Source organism: Schistocerca gregaria, chromosome 5 (genome assembly GCF_023897955.1).
Source record: "Schistocerca gregaria isolate iqSchGreg1 chromosome 5, iqSchGreg1.2, whole genome shotgun sequence".
In the NCBI taxonomy this organism is placed as follows: domain Eukaryota; kingdom Metazoa; phylum Arthropoda; class Insecta; order Orthoptera; family Acrididae; genus Schistocerca; species Schistocerca gregaria.
In genome coordinates this window covers 95,801,443-95,823,474 of record NC_064924.1, presented here as the reverse complement: position 1 = coordinate 95,823,474, position 22,032 = coordinate 95,801,443, and the positions used below count along the sequence as shown (strand labels likewise).

The window sequence follows — 22,032 nt, the reverse complement described above, 5'->3', positions numbered from 1 at the left end:
CCTAGCACACAATTAGCAAGCAGATCCTGAGCCTGTTGCTTTTGCTGTGCGCAGTTAATGTACTACAACGAAAAAGTCAAAGGTTCTTTCTCACTGAAATAATGAGTTTCGTAGACTACAGGGATGCCAGCTACTTTCTTTATGCAACTTTCTTAAGATACAATAGGAAACTCAACAATATGTTGCATAATATGCTTACGCCTAAAGGATTCACTCGCAAAGTTAGCAGATATTCTTGTTAGTCGAAATACAATTCTTTCAAACTGAGTAACATTCATGTAACTGAATTGCCTCGAAGGGCAATGAATCCACAACCTTCAGCGCGGATCCACGAAATCTTTCGGCCTCTAACGGGAACCTAAACGGGAACTACGCACAGGTGGCGCTAGGTGGGGTTGGCTGGGGAGAGGAGAGTCCCGAGATACTCAGTGCATTTGCGATAAACACTGTGTCCGGGTGGCTTAGAAGTGAAACTACGAAACTAGTAAGCAGGAGATCCCTGGTTCGAGTCTCGGTCCGCCACACATTTTCACTCGTCCAGCCGATCAGACATAAAGCTCCGATGCAGCTGATATCATCAGTTTCTTTCCTTTCCTTTGTCCCTTCCACCACCTTCGACTTACATAAACTGAATTGAGTGAAGTATGAAGGGTAACTATTACTGGATGAGACCAACAACAGCTTAAATGAATGTGGGTTGCAGTAATTGTGCAGAGATGAAAAGACCTGCAGAGAGTAAACTAGCATGGAGAGCTGCATCAAAGCAGTCTTCCTGATGAAGGCCACAACAACAACATTGGAAAAGTGCGGTTTCTATACTGGTAGGTATGGCAAATTTGTTTTTAGCTGATTTCTTTAAAATTTCGTTAACGAAAAGCGCTGCAGAATTTTGCGGATTATAGGATAGTTTTGACGTTTTCTTAGTAGACTCGACATTTTCCGATTCAGTATTGTTTGGATTTTCTTGCTGCTGTCACTGAGGGTTTTTGGTGGTTAGTTAAGATATTTTTTACTTAGATTTGTGCTCGATGTCGCAACAGGAATAGCGAAATCTATTCGAACAGTCCACGGGTGTACTGCCGGTCCATATTGCCCTAAGGCCACAATATTTCGGCGATCGGACATGTCGCCATCGTCAGGTGCGCTGACAAACTGAGCTCTTGAGGGTGAGCGGCCGTATTAAATCCCCTCCCCTCGTGAGGCGTTCTCTCCGCGGTCTGCGCCCGCGCGTCAGCGGTCGGTGAGACGCTGACGTCGGCGTCTGTGCTGGCGGCAGTGTAATTGCCTCGTCCGCCCTAGTCGCCCGTTCGTTTCCTTTGCTGAGCGTCTCTTTAATTAGACACAATGCTGGTTCCAATGCCCTGCTGAGGTTGTAGCTGCAATCGCGGTTGATGAGTCCGTCCCTGGCACGAATTTCGATAGCCTCTCTAACGACACTGTCCCAGTATTTAGATGTCTGTGCCAAGACCCTGGTATGTTGGTTCTTCATTTCGTGATTTTCGGACAAACAGTGCTCTGCGACCGCCGACTTGTTGGGGTACCCAAGTCGAGTGTGCCTCTGATGTTCTCGGCAACGATCTTCGATGGTGCGCACTCTCTGTCCAATATAAGTCTTCCCACATTGACACGGAATCTGGTATATGCCGGCCTTCCGCAAACCGAGGTCGTCTTTGACACTTCCCACTTGTGTTTTATTTGGTGAGTAAAAGACAGTTCCTACCCGGTGTTTCCTCAATATTCGTCCTATTTTCCCCGATAGTGCGCCAATATACGGTACATAGGCAGTGCCTATCTCTTTCTCCGTGACTTCTTCTCCATCTCCACAGGCTGCACTGTAGAGATGGGGGGAGAGAGCGTCTGATCTACCATTCCGAGTACCCGTTTCTCCAGAGTGCAGTTTTGAAGTGTTCCAGTTCTTACAGCAGATGGTGCGTGCCCTGTGCACCAGTGTTTTTAGCATTCCATTCCTATGCGCAGGGTGCCGCATGCAAATACAGGTCGGTGTGCGTTCTCTTCCTGTATACCCCGTGGCCCTGGGTGCCGTCCACTCTTCTTTTGACCATGACGTCCAGGAGTGGTAATCTTTCTTCTGCTTCGGTGTCCATAGTGAATTTGATGTTCGGATGTATGGAGTTCAGGTGTGTAAGGAAGTCTTGGAGCTTGTCCCTTCCTTGGGGCCACATCACGAAGGTGTCATCCACATAACGTATAAAACAAGTAGGTTCCCATTTGGATGACGCCAAAGCTTCCTCCTCGAAGTACTCCATACAGAAATTCGCCACCACAGGCGAGAGTGGGCTCCCCATTGCGACTCCTTCTGTTTGTTCATAGTATTCTCCATTAAAGAGAAAATACGTGGAGGTCAGAACGTGCTTGAAAAGACTGGTCGTTTTCTCGTCAAATTTCTGTGCAATAAGCTCAACTGACTTTCGAAGAGACACCCTGGTGGATAATGAAACAACGTCAAAACTCACCAGGATATCTGTGTCTTTCAGCTTGAAGTTGTCGAGATGTTTTACAAAATCCACAGAATTACGAACGTGATGAGGGCATTTACCCACATAAGGGCTTAGTAATTCTGCCAGGTATTTGGCCAGCAAATATATAGGTGCCCTAATGTTGCTGATAATTGTGCGTAACGGCACACCTTTTTTGTGGACTTTAGGGAGTCCAAAAGTCTTGGCGGTATAGGTCCTTGAGATGCCAATTTCTTGGCGACACCCTCGGCTAAATCTGCGTCCTTGAGAAGAGTTCTCGTCTTGTTCCCCACCTTCTTTGTGGGGTCAACGTTGATCTTCTTGTAAGATTCGTCATTTAGCAGGCTCTGCATCTTCTCAATGTAGTCCTTATGGGAAATAACATCCTTAGCATTGCCTTTTTCAGGCGGTAAGACAACAATCTCAGCCGTCACCTGTGCCATAAGTGACGAGGACAGCCTGCCTCAAGACCAACAACACAGGTGTCCCGCAGGGGTAACTTACAGTGTCAGACAAATTCAGAAGGCAGTGCCAACAACGTGCAGCATCGAAATGGCCCAGGAAGAGAACAAGCAACTGCGTTTTCCACCATGTGGGACCCCGGCAGGCAGGATTACAAGGATTCTGAAGTATCATAGTGTTAAAATAGTATCCTGACCACATCTGGGGAGTATATATCTGGTTATTTCGGCAAGAATTGGAAAATTATATTTAACCAGTAATGCCTCTTCCCAAATCACCCCCAATTCTTTAAAGAATTGGACTCCCGTGTATAAAACAACTTCAAACTTGTGATTACATTATAAATGAGTTAATGTGCTAAATGTTTAACGTTAAACATGTAAAATCTTTATGGTTTGAGACATAAAACCCCTAATAACGTCGTGAGTAAAGAAGAACTCTCGTTATCAAACAATGTATTAGTGTAGTGTGAGTAATTTGCGTTCCGTTTTCAGAAAAGCTACTTTTCCATGAATCACGATGTACGTAACGTCATATCTCTTGTACTGTACGACGTACAATGATCTGATTTTACAGGTACATTCAGTGGCATATGTGAATACTGTCCACAAAATGTGTTGCGAATAGATTTAGTGATAAAAAAATAATAAATCAAAACGTCATGATTCATGCAGAAGCGTTACTTCATCGGCAGTGAAAATGTAGCATGCGATAGACTTTCTTTCCTTCCGTTGTTTCGTGGGAGGTTTCAGAAGAAAAAGTTTCTAAAAGATTTATTATTATATATAAAGTTTGTATGAAGTTGCTAATTGTTCTCATTCTCAAATTCTGGAGATGTATACATGACTTTTAATTTCCATTTTTTACTCAATCATGATTTGGGCTTTATAGCAATTCTCAAGTGCATGTTGAAACATTAAAACATGTCTGTCCTGTCTGTGACAAGTGTTCTCAAAACTGTAGGGAATTCACTTTGGTGGTGGAAACTAGGTGACGCAAACACAGATCCATATGCGTTGGTCTCCTGAACACAGGATGATGTAATGTGCCATCTTGCTTCTTCCGTACACAGATGTCAACGAATGGTAGACACTTATCTTCCTCTAATTACAGAGTGAATTTTATGTACAAGGTGCATTCGAAACATTCACTGAATGTTCTCAGAAAATAAAGGAAATGAGAGCTACAAACACCGCACGCATACTGGCCTTCAAAGTTTTCACCATAGGTACAACACACTTGCGACTTTGGTTGTGAAGATCTTGATAACTGTAACCAAACACTTCTCGTGGAATCGATGGGAGCACCGCCGTCACGTGTTGTTGGATATTCGCAGCATTACAGGAGATGAGACCTGGCGCTACCAGTACGACAGTCTCGGAAAGAAGCCAGCTCACAAAATCCAAGATTTAATTCGGTGTTGAGCACTTTTTCGAAAGCAAGGGCTTGATCCATCATGAATTCCTACCCAAGGGAGGCGGGGAAGACTATGAATCCCATGTCACTGACTGTCGCTTGGTATCTGGACCGTATTGGCAGCACCAAGCTCCTGTAATGATGCGGATATCCAACAACGCGCGACCACGGTGCTTCGAGTGATTCCATAAGAACCTTGTGGTAACAGTTTCCAACAGCTTTAAAACCGATGTCAACAGCTTTACAACCTATGTTAGAAGTCCGTTGTAGCTAATGGTGAGCACTTTGAAGGCCAGATATGGTATTTTGTTTGTAACTGTTGCTTTCTTTATTTTCTGAGATCATTCACCGAACTTTTCGGACGCATCTTGTACTTGTGGGTGGCGTCGATGGGGTCAAGAAATTCATCCAAGGCTTCCCTGCCACGTGGCTCCACAAAGAAGGTGTCATCTAGGTTGTAAGACATCGTGGTCTCCTGACCTTAATTGCTTACATATTCCGCCCTCACAATCATATTCCGCACATCAAGACGCTTCATTCGAACCGAAACTAGATAAGATAAAGTCAATGTTGTATTAATTCATGTAAACGATATGCAAATAACAAGTAAGCGCACCGGGGTTGAAATACTCGAGGCTGGCATACACACATACATTCCAGACGCGACGGTCACAGGAGCTTTTCGTTCGGGAGACGCAAGTCGCACAACGGGACGCCAGTCCCTTCACAGGACGAGTCAATGCCAAACGCCGAGGTAACCGCCCGTGAAGAGGACAGCGAGTGCCTGAGGGAAAGGAGGAACGACCCCGTGTTCAGCTTATAAGCAAATTCCGCTATATTGTGTGGGAGCGGCCAGCCTACGCATTCTTTACACATCTTTCCAGATTGGTCGCCTTAAACGAAACGTCATTCTCCCGTTTTAGAAGAGCAATGCTGATTGGCACACGATATTTCTGACGCCTTGAGCTGAAGGTGTAATGGAAGAGACCGAAAGATATACCCCTTCACATCTGGCGTAGAGAGGAGCCATTCCGTTGTCGCTCTTGGAGCGAGGAACAAGTCTCTCCTCAGTACTTCACTGGGAGAGCCTCTCTGTCGAGAGCGAATCGAAGTGCGACGCTCTATATTGAGTGCTTCCGATTAAACGTTGTTCACTGTGTTGGCCGACACACTTATTGTGCGGTGTGAACGGACAGAGTTGTAGTTAAACGCCTGCGAGCGAATTTTTGAGTGGCATTGCGGTGGACTGGTTATCTGACCGGTGTACCACGCCAATAGTTGACTTCATGGAGGTGTAGGGAGAGTTTGATTGGCGAAGGTCATTCCAGATAGAACGAGAGTTGTCTTATTTGTCAGCAGCGAGCAGTCATCAAAGCTTACGGTATTGTGCGCTACAGTTATAGCGACCCCCATATTTTCTTCACGACAGTACACTTAACTGTATTTCACACGCGACAGCTTCGACCATACCTAGCAACCTTCTAACGGATAATTATTCAAGTTGAGTAGGCGTGGCTTTCAGCCATTCTGCCAAGTCAACAACCATCTTAAACCGTGTATAGATATTTCATTAGCGAATCCTATCCTTGAGAGGTAACTTCACATTCCGAATAGAACCAGGATATAACTTCAATTCATAACTAAAAGTGTCATTGTGATTTATCAGAATTTTTGCAAAATAAATAATAACTTTCGTTAGTTTCATGTTTTTCTTACACTAACTAGCACTACTCCAGTACCCAAGTATCCCACTAGTTACGTAAGAAATTTTGTGAATTTTTGTGTCATTTCCTTACAGCAGACGACTCCGGAAGATATTTATTGCTGAAAGTTTTTCAGGCATTTCTCTTTAGAACGTTAGGAGAGTCTGTCTGACTTCTGTAGTAGTGTGGAGGTGGCAACTGCATCTTGTAGGAGCCACAGGTTGAAGGGTACATCTCAGATTAATCCGTTGCACAGAATAACAGAATCTGAGATCAACCCTAGGCTCACAAGGTCTCTGTACAAATGCTTGGATATTTAAGCGTGTGGTTTTACTAGACATTTCCTCAAAATTTTCCACATGTAGATTTGCTGTCTCTGGTGACAGGGGAGACACAGTAGCCACAGCGTCCACCTGTTCTTGATAACGCCTACTCCATAATGAAAGTAAGTGGTGGTGAGGGCGTGTTGACATAGTCACAATATACGTGGCTCGAAATAGGGCGAGAGCAAAGCCCCACAGCGTCACCTACATAAATGTGATCTAGACGCAGTTTCGACGTTTCGCCAGATGATAATGGGACTTAACGAAGTACCGCGCCTGAGCCAACAGTCGGCTCTCAACATATACCGCGCTGTTAAGATTGTTCTGAGTCCTTCCATTCCAACGGTAATTGATTCTTTCATATTTATAGTTATGCTGCGTATGATTCCGTTGAGATTCCCCTCTGGCGGCGTGTCTGGTCTTATCGATCTTCGAATCGTTGCTTCCTGTTAGCCTTGTGTAGAGAACAAGATCTTTGGGGGGGGGGGGGGGGGTGGCCGGTTGGTTGCCTAGCGGTGACGAGTCGCTCGGTCGGTTTTTAAAATCGGGAATTAGAGAATGTCATACGATGAGACCGCGGCGGGGCGTGGCGGGTGGAGAGTTGGCTGTTGTTCCGGGAAGCCGCGTGGTCTATCCTGGAGGTGCGAGACGTGTGGGACGAGTTAAAGGGACAAGGCCGTAAGCTCTTGCTGTGATCACCCGAGGACAACGCCTGTGGTTCCGAGTCACTACTTGGTGGAAGCGGCAACGGATGTCTCTCAATTTTCCTCCTGGAGGCGGGAATGATGGACTAGTAACTCGCCTAACCTGAGGAGTGGTATTTCGCCGCCGTGGGTGCAGAGAAGACGAGGGCTCCGGTGACAGAGCGCATGGCTGCGTGACTGTGCCCAGTTGGGTAAGCTGGCGACGTGGACACGGTCGGGTGTGAGGAACGTTTGCATCGGAGTTCACCTGCTGTTTCTCTGATAAACTGCAAGTTACGTTGGTTAAAGGTTTAGATGTTAATTGAAGAATTTTGGTTTGTGCAACCAGCGTCTTTTCTGCCTTGTGGCCTCCTGTGTTCGGATTTCCTGTCCCTGTCGCCGGTGTAATTACAGTCAGTTATCTTTTGACTTCTTATTACTACCGCATGGGAGGAAGTGTATTTTTGGGCAGGGATTATGGCTGATCTGATTTGATTCCACCTCCTCCTCTGGCCTCGCGTGAGGTCGATGTGATTGCTGAATGTGAGGCGTTGTGGGTCTGCTAGTCCGCTTCTAGCCTGAGCATCCTTCGGGAGACAATTGTGGCCGCCCTTACACCCGGTCGGTTAATTATTTCTGTCCCAGGACATTTTGGTGGCAGGACATGGTATTAAAGTTGTTAGCAATTGTAAAATGTTAAATGGTTGTATTTTAGTCTTTCATTGGTGGGTTTTTTAAAATTACATGGCTTTAAAATTGTTAGTTATTGTAAAAGGTGAATGACTGTATCTTTACTTTGATTGTTTTAATCTACTTGGCATCCTTTGAAAATGCTAGTTCTGCCTCCCTGTTAGCGAGACCTTGTAGTTTAATATCTTGTTGTGCCAAAATTTAAAAGAAGTGGCTCCCTACATGTTCGGTAGCGAAATTGTGTGCAAATTGGTGTTTTGTTTCATTACTTGGAATGTTTTAATTTTGTTTTTAAATGTCTGTTTTAAGTAAAATGGCTTGACTATTAACGGTAAAGATTTTAATTTCATTACTTGGAAAATTCTGATTTGTTATCAAATGTTTTATCAAAGCCGGTTTTAAGTAAAATGGCTTGGCCGTTAACTGTAAAGTAAATTGTTTTGAAAAGGCACTCATGCCTGTAAGCTTTTCTGGATCTGTTCCTGGTCAAGTGGTCAAGAAATGACTTTTAATGGTTGAAGTAATCAATAAAGAAATTATAAATTGCAATTCGACAGTAACCAACTAACTTTGGCGCCGTTTTCTAACTGGGTGTTTTCCTTGATTAATCGTAACAACCGTCTCAGTGCCATTTCGTCGAACTAATATCAGGGATCTTCGTATTAGTACAACTCACCGGGAAAGTCGACGAGATTATACATTTATATGCACTAATTGTTGTTATTTGTTTATCTCAAAACTAAACTCCGCCTGAACAGGCCTCGGAAGGCCCAACTGTACCGACCGACCGCCGTGTCATCCCGAGCCGATAGACTTCACTGGATATGGTCAACACACCACTCTCCCAGCTGTTGTTAGTTTCCGTGACCGGAGCCGCTACTTCTGAGTCGAGTACCTGCTCAACTGGTCTCACAAGGGCTGGGTGCACCACGCTTGCCAATGTAGGTCAGCAGACCAGGACGGCCACCAATCCAAGTGCTAGCGAAGCCCAACAGCACTTCCGTGATCTGACGGGAACCGCTGTTACCACTGTGGCAAGATCGTTGGCGTTTGCTTCTGATAAGTTTTAATTTGTTGAATATGTTCTCGGTAAGAAGCCAGAAAGCTGAACCAGCTGCCGCTTGCTCCAGCCGCTGAGCTCACCTGCACAGTCTTGTTGGCGAGGCTGCCCACCAGGTCCTCGACCTCCTCCAGGATGCGTCCCTCCATGCTGATCTTGCCGAAGCCGAAATCCCGCAGGTGGCGCAGCGTGAAGCGCCGTTGCTGCACCCAGAAAGGCCCGTCCGTGAAGAACACACCTGCCACACACCCAGCGCTGGTTTAACGGTTTATCTTCCCACTTTACAAAAAGTGGGCTGTCAGCAGCATCCTACGCCGCTCTTCAGCCACAGGTTTGACATTGAAAATAAATACAGAAGACACAGAAAAGACAGAACAAAGTGGCGGGCAAAAAACAGTAGACACAGAATACAAAAAACACAAAGCCGGTCACACTCGAAGAAAAACACACTAAAAACTGTCGGCATGGCGCACAAACACTGGCGACTTCGGCTGCACAGGTGAACGTAGGAGCATGACGGCAAACACTAAACACATACACGATGGCACACAGAGGAGAAACTGATGGCGGTGATGTCCAGCGCGCAAATGTCCACGTAACGTGTGCAAGTCCGGGGACTTGCCAAGAGGGGAAGAAGGGGGAGGGGGAGGGAGAGGGGAGAGCAAAGATGCCAATGGCAGAGGAGGTGGGAGGAGGAAAAAGAAGGAGGTGGGGGAACGGGATAAGGTCGTACAGGATCCGCGTCGGGGAGGGGAGATGGATGCGGTAGGCGAGGCAAAGAGCATGGCGTTCCAGGATCTGAAGGGATTCTGGTTTAGCACTTTAGACACTCCTATCGTACCCTCTTCGATTGCATAAGTAACTGTCGGTTTTCTAGCAAATTTAAAGAATGATTACACAATTGTCAAGCATGTTAGAGGCGCACATTTAGCATAATTATACCATATACAATACAGATTAAGAAATATGCTTGCTTGTACAGGGTGGTCCATTGATAGTGACCGGGCCAAATATCTCACGAAATAAGTACCAAACGAAAAAACTACAAAGAACGAAACTCGTCTAGCTTGAAGGAGGAAACCAGATGGCGCTGTGGTTGGCCCGCTAGATGGCGCTGCCATAGGTCAAACAGATATCAACTGCATTTTTAAAAATAGGAAGCCCCATTTTTTATTACATATTTGTGTAGTACGTAAAGAAATGTGAATATTTTAGTTGGACCACTTTTTTCGCTTTGTGATAGATGGCGCTGTAATAGTCACAAGCGTATAAGTACGTGGTATAACGTAACATTCCGTCAGTGCGGACGGTATTTGCTTCGTGATACATTACCCGTGTTAAAATTGACCGTTTACCAATTGCGGAAAAGGTCGATATCGTGTTGATGTATGGCTATTGTGACCAAAATGCCCAACGGCTGTGTGATATGTATGCTGCTCGGTATCCTGGACGACATCATCCAAGTGTTCGCCGCATAGTTACGTTATTTAAGGAAACAGGAAGTGTTCAGCCACTGAAACGTCTACCACGACCTGCAACAAATGATGATGACCAAGTAGGTGTTTGAGCTTCTGTCGCGGCTAATCCGCACATCAGTAGCAGACAAGCTGCGCGACAATCGGGAATCTCAAAAACGTCGGTGATGAGAATGCTACATCAGCATCGATTGCACCCGTACTACATTTCTATGCACCAGGAATTGCATGGCGACGACTTTGAACGTCGTGTACAGTTTTGCCACTGGACACAAGAGAAATTACGGGACGATGACACATTTTTTGCACGCGTTCTATTTAGCGATGAAGTGTCATTTACCAATAGCGATAACGTAAACCGGCATAATATGCACTATTGGGCAACGGAAAATCCACGATGGCTGCGACAAGTGGAACATCAGCGACCTTAACAGGTTAATGTATGGTGCGGCATTATTGGAGGAGAGATAATTGGCCCCCATTTCATCCATGGCAATCTAAATGGTGCAATGTATACTGATTTCCTACGTAATGTTTTAACGTTGTTCTTACAAGATGTTTCACTGCATGACAGAATGGCGATGTACTTTCAACATGATGGATGTCCGGCACATAGCTCGCGTGCGGTTGAAGCGGTATTGAATAGCATATTTCATGACAGCTGGATTGGTCGTTGAAGCATCATACCATGGCCCGCACGTTCACCGGATCTGACGTCCCCGGATTTCGTTCTGTGGGGAAAGTTGAAGGATATTTGCTATCGTGATCCACCGACAACGCCTGACAACATGCGTCACCGTATTGTCAATGCATCTGCGAATATTACGGAAGGCGAACTACCCGCTGTTGAGAGGAATGTCGTTACACGTATTTCCAAATGCACTGAGATTGACAGACATCATTTTGAGCATTTATTGCAGTAACGTTGTACCGGTAATCTTGTTGTAACAGCATGCGTTCTCAGTAATGATAAGTTCACAGTTACATGTATCACATTGGAGCAACCGAATTAAAATGTTCAAACGTACCTACGTTCTGTATTTTAATTTAAAAAACCTACCTGTTACCAACTGTTCGTCTAAAATTGTGAGCGATATGTTTGTGACTGTTACAACGCCATCTATCAAAAAGCGAAAAAAGTAGTCCAACTAAAACATTTATATTTCTTCATGTACTAAACAAATGTGTAATAAAAAATTGGGGTTCCTATTTAAAAAAAAAACGCAGTTGTTGTCCGTTTGACCTATGGCAACGCCATCTAGCGGGCCAACAATAGCGCCATCTGGTTTCCCCCTGCAAGCTAGAGAAGTTTCGTTCTTTGTAGTTTCTTCGTTTGACGCTTATTTCGTGAAATATTTGGCCCGGTCACGATCAATGCACCACCCTGTATATGCACTGGTGTCCAAACCCAAAGCAACGAAGTGCTATTTCCCTGTCATATATCTAATTCGCGACATAATCATACAAACTCTCAACCCCATGTCTGTACGAATGTGTTCTGCACGGAACATGGCATTCTGGTCAACGGACAACCATACCAACCATGACGTCAGGACTCTTATGAAACGAGGTGTTTGCCTGGTAGCCTCACACCCACAATCGCTGAGCACACAGTCACAGACAGTGCAGTATAGCACTGACCTAGTAGATAGTGTCGGAAGTTCCATGCGGCTTTTCGCGGATAGTATACAGAGAAGTTGCAGCATTAGAAAATTACAGCGAAATGCAGGAAGATCTGCAGCGGATAGGCACGTGGTACAGGGAGTGGCAACTGACCCTTAACATAGACAAAAGTAATACATAAAAAGAAGGATCCTTTATTGTATGATTATATGATAGCTGGTCGCAGTTACTTCTGTAAAATATCTGGAAGTATGCGTGCGGAACGATTAGAAGTGGAATGATCATATAAAATAAATTGTTGGTAAGGCGGGTACCAGGTTGAGATTCATTGGGAGAGTCCTTAGAAAATGTAGTTCATCAACAAAGGAGGTGGCTTACAAAATACTCGTTCGACATATCCTTGAGTCTTGCTCACCAGTGTGGCATCCGTACCAGGTCGAGTTGTCAGAGGAGATAGAGAAGACTGAAAGAAGAGCGGCGCGTTTCGTCACAGGGTCATGTGGTAACCGTGATAGCGTTACGGAGCTGTTTAGCAAACTCAAGTGGCAGACTCTGCAAGAGAGGCGCTCTGCAACGCGGTGTAGCTTGCTGTCCAGGTTTAGAGAGGGTGCGTTTCTGGATGAGGTATCGAATATATTGCTTCCCCCTACTTGTGCCTCCCGAGGAGATCACGAATGTAAAATTAGATAGATTCGAGCGCGCATGGAGGCTTTCCGGCAGTCGTTCTTCCCGCGAACCATACGCGACTGGAACAGGAAAGGGAGTTAATGACAGTGGCACGTAAAGTGCCCTCCGCCACACAGCATTGGATGGCTTGTGGAGTATAAATGTAGATGTAGATGTAGAGTAGATGGCTACCGGTCTCTCTACGGTGGAGGGCCATAATGTAAATGAGCTTTTGGCCTTTGGCATCGTTGGCCGGGTGGTCACTTACGGGGCAGGTCCGGCCGCCTTGGTGCAGGTCTTATTACATTCGACGCCACATTGGGCGACCTGCGCGCCGGATGGGGATGAAATTATGAAGACAACACAACACCCAGTTCCTGAAAGGAGAAAATCCCCGAAAATCGAACCCGGGCCCCTTAGGACGGCAGTCCGTCACGCTGACCATTCAGCTATAGGGGCGGTCGGAGAGCCATAGAAAGATAGGATGCACGACAGTAGCAAACTGATTTGGCCCGATGGCTTGATGTGAATTGTTCTGTTGTTTCTCGGATGTGGCGACAGTGTATAGAGGCCGTAACTTTATTCTGAAGAACAGGACGGGGCTGGCCATGTGTGACTTCAGATGACAGGACCATTATTTGACTGTGTGGGCACAACAGCACCGCCTTAGTGCCGTACGGCAGCTGGCATGTGAGCTCGCAGCATCCACTGGATGTGCTGTATCGAGCCAAACGGTGTACAGAAGGCTTCGGTAGAGTGGCCTTTATTCTCAGAGACCTGCTGTATGTCTATCTCTGACATCTTCACTGAAAAGAACGTATAGAGTGACGTCATCAACATGACACCTGGACGGTCGAATAGTCGGCCAATGTTATTTCTACAGATGAGTCTGGAGAATGTGTCTCGATGGATTCGTATCTGGCGGGAAAGTGGAACACAGTTACGGGACACAGATAGTGTGGAAGGAGACCGAATCGAGGAGGACCCCTAATGGTGTGGGCTGGAATTATGTTGCCAACTCGAACTCCCACTTCATGAAATTCTACGTGGGTGAATCTGCAAGGTTTAACTGCTGTCAGGTACCGTGACAAGATCTTGGGACTTCTTTTATGGTTGTTGCGAGGTGCTGTGGGCACAGACTTCGTATCGATGGACGCTCGATCTCAAAGGGCACGAGTGGCTCATGTTTTCTTGGAAATGGAAGATACTGCACGCATGGCGTGGCCAGTTCGATCTCACAATTTGAACCCAATACAGCATATCTGGGAAACGCTAGGGAAACGACTTGCATCACGTCAGCATCCACCAGGCACTTCTCAAGATTTGGGAACGGCTCTGCGGGAAGAACGGGCGTTATTACCTCAACACGAGATTGATGTCATCATTGCCAGCCTCAGTGGCCGAGTGGTTCTAGGCGCTTCAGTCCACAAGCGTGCGCGACTGCTACGGTCTCAGATTCGAATCCTGCCTCGGGCATGGATGTGTGTGATGTCCTTAGGTTAGTTGGGTTTAAGTAGTTCTAAGTTCTAGGGGACTGATGACCTCCGATGTTAAGTCCTATAGTGCTCAAAGCCATTTGAACAATTTGATGTCATTATTTACTGCAGGTCGTGTCGCTTTCAGGCTTGTGTTGCTGACAGAGGTGGTCACACCCCATTGTGAGAACATTAACCAGTTGTCGGAATATATGTACAAATCCGTTACGTTGGAAAAAACGAAGAACATTTTTATCTACAGTTATGCATGTTGCAATTGTTTACGTTCTGTATTTTTTTGGTGTTTCTATTTTACTATTACTTGTTTATACTGTTTTGTGGCAAAATAAACGCAACCTTGCATTTCCGTTTGTTGATTTAATTTTGGACACCAGTGTATATGTCCGCAACAGCACTGGTGCGTTAGCGTTGTTAAACACGCGAAGGAACTCCTTCCCCGGTAGAAAAAGTGTTACACTTGCTGATATAGACTCCAAGTACAAATAAAAACAAAAAAATAGCATCGTAAGGGCATACTTTATGACCAAAAAGATTACATATAATCAATACACGATTTACCTGTAAATGGTAGTCATGAAAATATTGTCGTACACAAAGTCTAACATTGCATTCTTTGTACCCCAGCTGCTTTCTTTCCTTACCCGTGTTAGTCGTGTATATTTCTATTGTCTATATTCAAACCACAATTTATGAAAGATGTTTATATTTTATTAATAGGTTTAAGTAGGAATAATTAATATTTGTCATGTTGCAAATAATTGTGGTAGCACGAAATGTCTGCACCAAAGTATTGTTGGCAAGAGAGACCGCACATTGATATAATTTTAAAAAGGGCGGGAGAGACCGCGTATGGGTACATTTTAAGAAAAGAGCAGGAAAGACCGCGCATTGATACATTTTGTAATGGTAGCAGGGATTGTTTGCACCAGAAAGCATTGTTGGCAGGAGGGACCGCACTTTAGTGTTCGTAGGAAGTCAGTAGTAGGCGAGAAGTGAATCGAGTCGGTAGCCGGTCTGAAGCGAGAGGTTAAGAGGAACGGTGTGCCTGCGAGCCACCAGCTATGATTTACAAGAAATCATTTCATTCAGAATATAATTAATTTTTGCCAGCAATATTGCATTACTGGTTATAACCTATCTCAAAAACCATCAACGTAAAACTTCGCAAAATTGTATTTTTGTCAAGAAAAAGTTTAACTATGAATTACCTAACGTCAGTCAAATTAATTAAAGAATAATGTCAGCTTCGGTAATAAATATAGCCACTTATTATGACAGCCCACCAGCAGCTAATAGAGTATAGTAAAACAGAGTAAGTATATTTATGTCGCAGTTCGATGTATCAGTCAGATGGCGATCCAGTAACAGTAAAAAAGGAAAGGAACAGTTTTGGGTTATTGCAGGTAACGACTGAGGACCACGACGACGACACATTCTGTGTTTCGTCGAAATAATCAGTAAATAACTTTTAATAAGCAGCATTTAAATTTGTATGCGAAGATTGAGAAAGAGGATTAATTTCAAAGGGAAGATTTCGTTTGTTATTATTAAGCATGAGGTAGAAATCCTAAGGGAAGGTTTCATAGGATATTGTAGAAGGGAAGGTTGCGCAATAAAAGAGATATGGACGAGACGGGAAGGTTTCACCCGCTTGCTAGTCTCTTTCTTTCCTTTCTCAGAGCATACTTTACAGTAACATGTGGCCTTTGCTTTGTTGACAGTGGGTGGTGCCTTCCCTGAAAAAAAAAAACGACCAAAATGTCTATCTAGGCTAGTGGTTGGTGTTGGTTCCAATGATAGAATGTCTCCTCCTGCAGCTGCAAAGTCCATGCTGACTTTTTTCCATATATTCCACTAGAGATTTTTTTTGCTTGGTGATAGCCTTGTACAAAATAGAACTATTCACAGTAGATGTTAGGAAAACGTGGATGAAAAGTTTTTTCCACCACTTCAATGATTTGCTTGCGAAGGGGTAGTATCTGCACAGCTGCCTGACACGGTCTGCACCAGCAGTCTTGCTCGTGTTATAATCTATCACAATGTTTGGATTTATGGTCCTTTAATAACCTCCTTTTGAACGTACAGGATCCTCTTTGGTGATTGCCTACTTTCGTTTTGAGAGGCCATATACATCACGATCACGATTATTTTTCCATTAGATCGGTAGAAAAGAACCATTCCTTAAAAAAATCATTTTGTTTCAGCTTCTTTGATTTGAATCTTCTCGGTAGGTCCTTTCTGTTCTTCATGACAGTTCCAACAGCTACGGCACAGTTTGAAACGAGTCCTGCTGCATCTAGTGGACAACATTTGAACCACTACAGGTGTCCAACAACCGGTGTAGCGAGCCGGAAAACACAATGCAGTGGATGGAAAAGCTGCGTCCGCAAGAGATACGGGCGTCTACCACACAATCGACACATGCTCGCCCGAATGGCGTACAGGCATAGAAATGAATGTGTTAAAACTCAAGCGGTCCCTTGTAGCGTCAAGCTGAGAGGGGCGCCCAAGTGCAAAATTTGTATATAGAGTGAAAACAGGGGGAAAGTATACGAACGAATTTGAAACTGGGATTTTTTTCCCTCCTTCAGACTAACGAATATTTCCGAAGTCCGATTAAGCAGGCATATGAATGGCTTTCGTTCCCTTTTCATAGCTCACAATGTGCGTTACACTGATTAGCCAGAACATTATGACCACTCACGCAATAGGTGTTATATCCCCCTTTGGCGCGGATAACAGCCGCGACGCGTGGTGGAATGGAAGCAGTGAGGCCTTGGTAGGTCGCTGTCGGGAGTTGGCACCACATCTGCACGCACAGGTCACATAATTCCCGTAAATTTCGGGGAGGGGGCCGTGAGTTCTGATGCAACGTTCCAGACGAGTTCGATAGGGTTCAGACCTGGCGAGTTGAGGACCAGCACATCATCTGGGACTGGTCACTGTGTTCCTCGAACCATTCCATCACACTCCAGGACTTGTGATATGGCGCATGATCCTGCTGAAAAATGCCACTGCTGTCGGGAAAGATAATCGTCATGAAGGGGTTCCGTGATCTGCAACCAGTTTACGATGCTCCTTGCCCGCAATGGTGCCTTGCACGAGCTCCACTGGACCAATGGATGCCCACGCGAATTTTCCTCAGAGCGTAATGAAGCCGCAGCCAGCTTGTCTCTGTTTCGAAGTACAGGTGTCAAGGAGCTGTTCCCCTGGAAGGCTACGGATTCGCGCCCTCCCATCGGCAGGTATCGGGATTCATCAGACCGTGCAACGCTCTGCCACTGCGCCAACGTCCAGTGCCGATGAGCACGTGCCAATTTCAGTCGTAGTTGCCGATGTCGTATGCTAACATTGGCACATGCATGTGTTGTCGGCTGCGGAGGCCCATCGTTAGGAATGTTCAGTAGACTGTGTGTTCAGACACACTTGCATTCTTCACAGCATTAACGTCTGATGTTAGTTTCGCCACAGTTCGCCACCTATCCTGTTTTACCAGACATCTGTAATGAGGGGCGGCCGCCCCCTACCCCACGACGTCTGGACGTGGTTTCACATGGGTTTCGCTTCAGCTTGAAGACACTCACCACAGCACTTCTCGAATACCCGACAAGTCGTGCAGCTTCTAAAACGCTCGTGCCGAGCCCTTCGGGTTATCGCAATCTGCCCTCAGTCAAACTCAGATAGATCATGATCCTTCCCCATTCTACACACGGACAGCACACTCACTGATACTACATGTGTGTGTCTGACTATCACTCATTCTTCACGAGCTGACGCTGCTATTGCCTGGATGCAATTATATCGATAGTAGTTCAGTGGTCATAATGTTATATAATTATTAGTGTCTTACGAAATTATGATAATAGTAATGAATCTTGAAAATAATTCAGTTTCGTCACTAAAACAGAATCGAATCGTTAAGTTTTTACTCCTCAGAAAAATTCATTTTAGAGCTCGGGGGTTATTACACCCAGGTTGGGAACCACTTCTTTAAAAGAGTAACTACACTCATGCTCATAAATGAAGGATAATTGCAGAAAGTGGTGCCACACAACAAGGCACTACACAAAACGCGCTAATAGCATAGGGACATAGGGAACACACATGAAATAGGTCTTTATTGGCGATACTTTGAGAAAACCGTCCCGAAACACATGTGCTTCAAAACGCCACTGTTACCTGCGCATGTACCCCGACATCAATATGGGATATGATCACCATGAACACGCACACAGACCGCACAACGCGTTGGCATACTCTGGATCAGGTGGTCGAGAAGCTGCTGGGGTATAGTCTCCCATTCTTGCACCAGCGCCCGTCGAAGCTCCTGAAGTGGTTGGTTGAGGATTAAAGGGACAAAACTGCATAGGTCATCGGTCCCTCCTGAAGTGTCCTAGGGGTTTGAAGATATGCAGCAATACGTCGACCGAGAGTATCCCAGACGTGCTCGATGGGGTTTAGGTCTGGAGAACAGGCACACCACTCCATTCACCTTATATCTTCTGTTTCAAGGTACTCCTCCAAGATGGCAGCTCGGTGGGGCCGTGCGTTATCATCTATCAGGAGGAAGGTGGGACCCACTGCACCCCTGAAAAGGTGGTCATACTGGTGCAAAATGACGTCCTGATGCACGTGACCTGTTACAGTTCCTCTGTCAAAGACATGCAGGGGTGTACGTGCACCAATCATAATCCCACCCCATAGCATCAAACCATGACCTCCATACAGGTCGCTTTCAAGGACATTAAGGGGTTGGTATCTGGTTTATGCTAGATGAAAACCCGGCGAGAATCACTGTTCTAATAATATACCTGGACTCGTCTGTGAACATAACCTGCGACGACTGTTCCAATAACTATGTACTGTGTTCTTGACACCAGGCTTTACGGGCTCTCCTGTGACCCGGGGTCAGTGGAATGCACTTTGCAGGTCTCCGGGCGAATAAGCCATGTCTGTTCAGACGTCTGTAGACTTTGTGTCTGGAGACAACTGTTCCAGTGGCTGCGATAAGGTCCAGAGCAAGGCTACCTGCAGTACTCCGTGGCCGTCTGCCGGTACTGATGGTGAGATATCGGTCTTTTTGTGGTGTTGTACACTGTGTACGTCCCGTACTGTAGCGCCTGGACACGTTTCCTGTCTGCTGGTATCGTTGCCATAATCTTGAGATCACACTTTGTGGCACACGGAGGGCCCGTGCTACGACCTGCTGTGTTTGACCAGCTTCCAGTTACTCTAGTATTCTACCCCTCATAACGTCATCAATATGTGTACTTTGAGCCATTTTCAACACACAGTGACCATTAGGACGTCTGAAAATGTCTGCACACTTACTCGCTGCACCGTACTTTAACATGCACCAACACACCTTTGCGTATGTGGATTGCTGTCAGCGCCACTGTGCGGCGACCGTAGGTCAGATGCACCCGCAAACCACCCACCAGAGCTTTGTTTCACCATGTATCAACATTATCCTTAATTTATGAGCATGAGTGTATTTATTAACAAAAGCAAAACTCAGTTACAGTGGCCTTGGATGAATATCCACACAACTATATACAACAGGAATGTCTCTCCTATGACGTTGTCTGTGCCTGAACGACGAACCCCAGAGTCGTGATTCGCAGCAGCGTGAAGATCTGGAGAGTTACTGGGCCGGTACCGCTGGCGTGTGTTGGCTGACGTGCTGCTGGTGAAGACCAGGACGAATTGGCCGGGTCTGCTGGCGTGGATCGCTGGGGCGAAACTGTTGGTACTGCCAACTGGCAGCGCTGGGACTGAACTGCTGGTGCTGCCGACCTGTATAGGACGCATGTGGCTTCCCCCCCGTCTCGCAGTGGCCTAAATAGTCGGCAGCGGATCGATATTCGCCTGGCGCCTCGACGGCACGTGACCTGCCGTAGCAAAATAGTGCACAGCCGACAATGCTCCGTGCTGCGCAGGTGCGCTGCCTGTCGGAGAGGTTGGTGCTCCGAGACGCTGTGGAGGCGATGTGTAATTCCATGGTAAACAACCCAGGTCATACAAGGATATACACCGAAGAGCCAAAGAAACTGGTATACGTGCCTAATATCGCGTAGGACCCCCAAAAGCACGCAGAAGTGCCGCAACACGACGTGGCATAGAGTCGACTAATGTCTGAAGTACCGCTAGAGGGAATTGACTCCATGAATCCTGCAGGGTGTCCATAAATACGTAAGAGTACGACGGGGTGGGGATCTCTTGTGAATAGCACGTTGCACGGCACCCCAGATATGCTCAATAATGTTCATCTCTGGGAAGTTTACTAGCCAGTGGAAGTGTTTAAACTCAAAAGAGTGTTCCTGGAGCCACTCTGCAGCACTTCTCGACGTGTGGGGTGTCGCACTGTCCCACTGGAATTGCCCAAATCCATCGGAATGGACGATGGACATGAATGGATGCAGGTGATCGGACAGGATACTTACGTACCTGTGAGCTTCTAGAGCCGTATCTAGACGTATCAAGGGTCCCATATCACTCCCAGTCACACGCAGCACCAGGAGAAACAGTCCCCTGCCGACATGCAGGTCCATGGATTCATGAGGTTGTCTCCATACCCGTACACGTCCATCCCCTTGATACAATTTGAAACAACACTCGTGCGATCAGGCAACATGATTCCAGTCATCAATAGTCCAATGTCGGTGTTGACAGGCCCAGGCTAGACGTAAAGCTTTGTGTCGTGCAGTCATCGAGAGTACACGAGTGGGCCTTCGGCTCCTAAAGCCCATTTCGATGATATTTCGTTGAAATGGTTCGCACGCGGACACTTGTTGATGGCCGAGCATTGAAATCTGCAGCAGTTTGCGGAAGGGTTGCACTTATGTCACGTTCAACGATTGTCTTTGGCCCCGTTGATCCCGTTCTTGCACTATCTGTTACCGTCGCAGCGATGTCGGAGACTTGATGTTTTACTGGATTCCTGATATTCACAGCACACTCGTGAAATGGTCATACGGGAAAATCCTCACATCATCGCTACCTCGGAGATGCTGTGTCCCATCGCTCGTGTACCGACTATAATACTTCGTTCAGACTCACTTAAATCTTGATAATCAGCCATTGTAGCAACAGTAACCAATCACACAACTTCGCCACACACTTGTTGTCTTATATAGGCTTTGCCGACCGCAGCGCAGTATTCTACCTTTTTAGATATCTCTGCATTTGAATATGCATGCCTATTTCAGTTTCTTTGACGCTTCATTGTTAATGGAAATGGAAATGAGCGTTTGGAGTCATTGGCTTGGAGGTCCCTTACGGGGCAGGTCCGACCGCCTTGGTGCAGGTCTTATTACACTCGACGCCACACTGGGCGACCTGCGCGCCGGATGGGGATGTAATGATCATGAAGACAACACAACACTCAGTCCCTGGGCGGAGAAAATCCCCGGCCCAGGCGGGAATCGAACCTGGGCCCATAGGACGGCAATCCGCGCAGCTATCGGGGCGGACTCGGTGTTGATGAAAGCCGTTTACACACGTCCTGCTGGCGGGGCTGCTGCCCACACGGTCTGCCTGGTGTGTGGAGGAAACGACAACCAGGCTTGTGCAAAACAGCAAGGATACATTGCACAGTGAGTGTCTCGTTCAGAAATCGCATTTGAATCAGTGAGATCATATTACGCATCATGTAAGAAGAAGAAACAATTTCATTGAATTACGACAGCACCAGGATCGTGACCTGTCAAGACTGCAGCTAAACATTTCGTGATACTCTGTCTCGCATTAGGCAGGATCATGTGACTGTCGTGTGTAAACGGAGCGATGGATTCAGCGACCTCATTCTCAATGCCACGCAGCATATCAGGGCTTCACACGATTAATGCCTCAGAAGACATACTGTTCGCACAGCATCGCAGGACCGCACAGATTTTACACAGAGTACGCGAAGGAACTTGCCCCCTTCTTGCAGCGGTGTACCGTAGGTCGCTAGAAGA

General features: G+C 46.2%; 1 protein-coding gene across 1 annotated transcript in view; it reads right to left on the bottom strand.

Annotated features, from left to right (window-relative positions):
* Positions 1-22,032, bottom strand: part of LOC126273242 (methyl farnesoate epoxidase-like) — a 179,217-nt gene that overhangs the window by 52,913 nt on the left and 104,272 nt on the right. Inside the window, exon 4 of the mRNA XM_049976787.1 lies at positions 8,898-9,052. Coding sequence (XP_049832744.1) covers positions 8,898-9,052 — 155 coding nt within the window. The remainder of the gene's footprint in view (positions 1-8,897; positions 9,053-22,032) is intronic.